At 55.1% G+C, this 827-nt stretch overlaps 1 protein-coding gene across 2 annotated transcripts in view; it reads left to right on the top strand.

Moving 5' to 3' along the window:
- The window catches only part of ERGIC3 (ERGIC and golgi 3), a 12935-nt gene that overhangs the window by 468 nt on the left and 11640 nt on the right, over window positions 1-827 (top strand). For both annotated transcript variants that reach the window (XM_006764559.2, XM_006764558.2), the window contains exons 3-4: window positions 46-133; window positions 354-473. In XM_006764559.2, coding sequence (XP_006764622.1) covers window positions 46-133; window positions 354-473 — 208 coding nt within the window. The remainder of the gene's footprint in view (window positions 1-45; window positions 134-353; window positions 474-827) is intronic.

Genomic DNA, 827 nt, shown 5'->3' with positions numbered 1-827 from the left:
GGGGAGAGGCCTGAGGCCACGTCTTACTGAGGCAGTGCCGCCCAGGTGCATCCTGAACTCTACGTGGACAAGTCACGGGGAGACAAACTGAAGATCAACATCGATGTGTTTTTTCCGCACATGCCTTGTGCCTGTAAGTACCTTCCCCCGGTGGGGATCGCCGGTCCCGGGGTTCTCGGGTGGGCCTCCAGATTTACACCTCCAGCCTTAGACTTGGAACTGGGCCCCAGGACAACCTCCTTCCCTTCACCCACTGCTGCCTCGAGACAGGTCCAGCATCCCCCTACCCTCCAACACCCAGATTCCCCTGCCCCTTGGTATCCTAGTACCTTACCTGGACTTACTGTTTCTAGATCTGAGCATTGATGCCATGGATGTAGCTGGCGAACAGCAGCTGGATGTGGAACACAACCTGTTCAAGCAAAGGCTGGACAAGGATGGCATCCCCGTGAGCTCAGAGGCTGAGCGGCATGGTAACTTGGGGAGAGGGCCTGATCTCTGATCCCAGAGCTCAACGTGCTTAAGCCCTACCTTCTGGCAAGTGGGCTGTGGCTGGCCCAGTGACCAGTGAAGCAACTATGCCCCAGAGAAGTCAGATGGCTGCGGAGGGTTCCCCAGCTGTTAATCAGAGTGGGCAGAAACCCAGGCTTCTAGCCTCTCTATGTGGAGTAGAGTACACTACCTGGCTGCCATTCTCAAAGGCCCCTAATTCTTGCATATCATGGTTTGAGTAACAGCAGTTTGAGGATGGGTCTTCTTGCTGTTGCCTTGGCAGATTTTCTCTAGATGGACCCAAGATCCTCTGACTGTCTGCTTTCCCATCCTGT

Source organism: Myotis davidii, unplaced genomic scaffold (assembly GCF_000327345.1).
Source record: "Myotis davidii unplaced genomic scaffold, ASM32734v1 scaffold38, whole genome shotgun sequence".
Lineage (NCBI taxonomy): Eukaryota > Metazoa > Chordata > Mammalia > Chiroptera > Vespertilionidae > Myotis > Myotis davidii.
The sequence above is the reverse complement of the archived record's forward strand: the minus strand, read 5'-3'. Positions and strand labels throughout refer to the sequence as shown.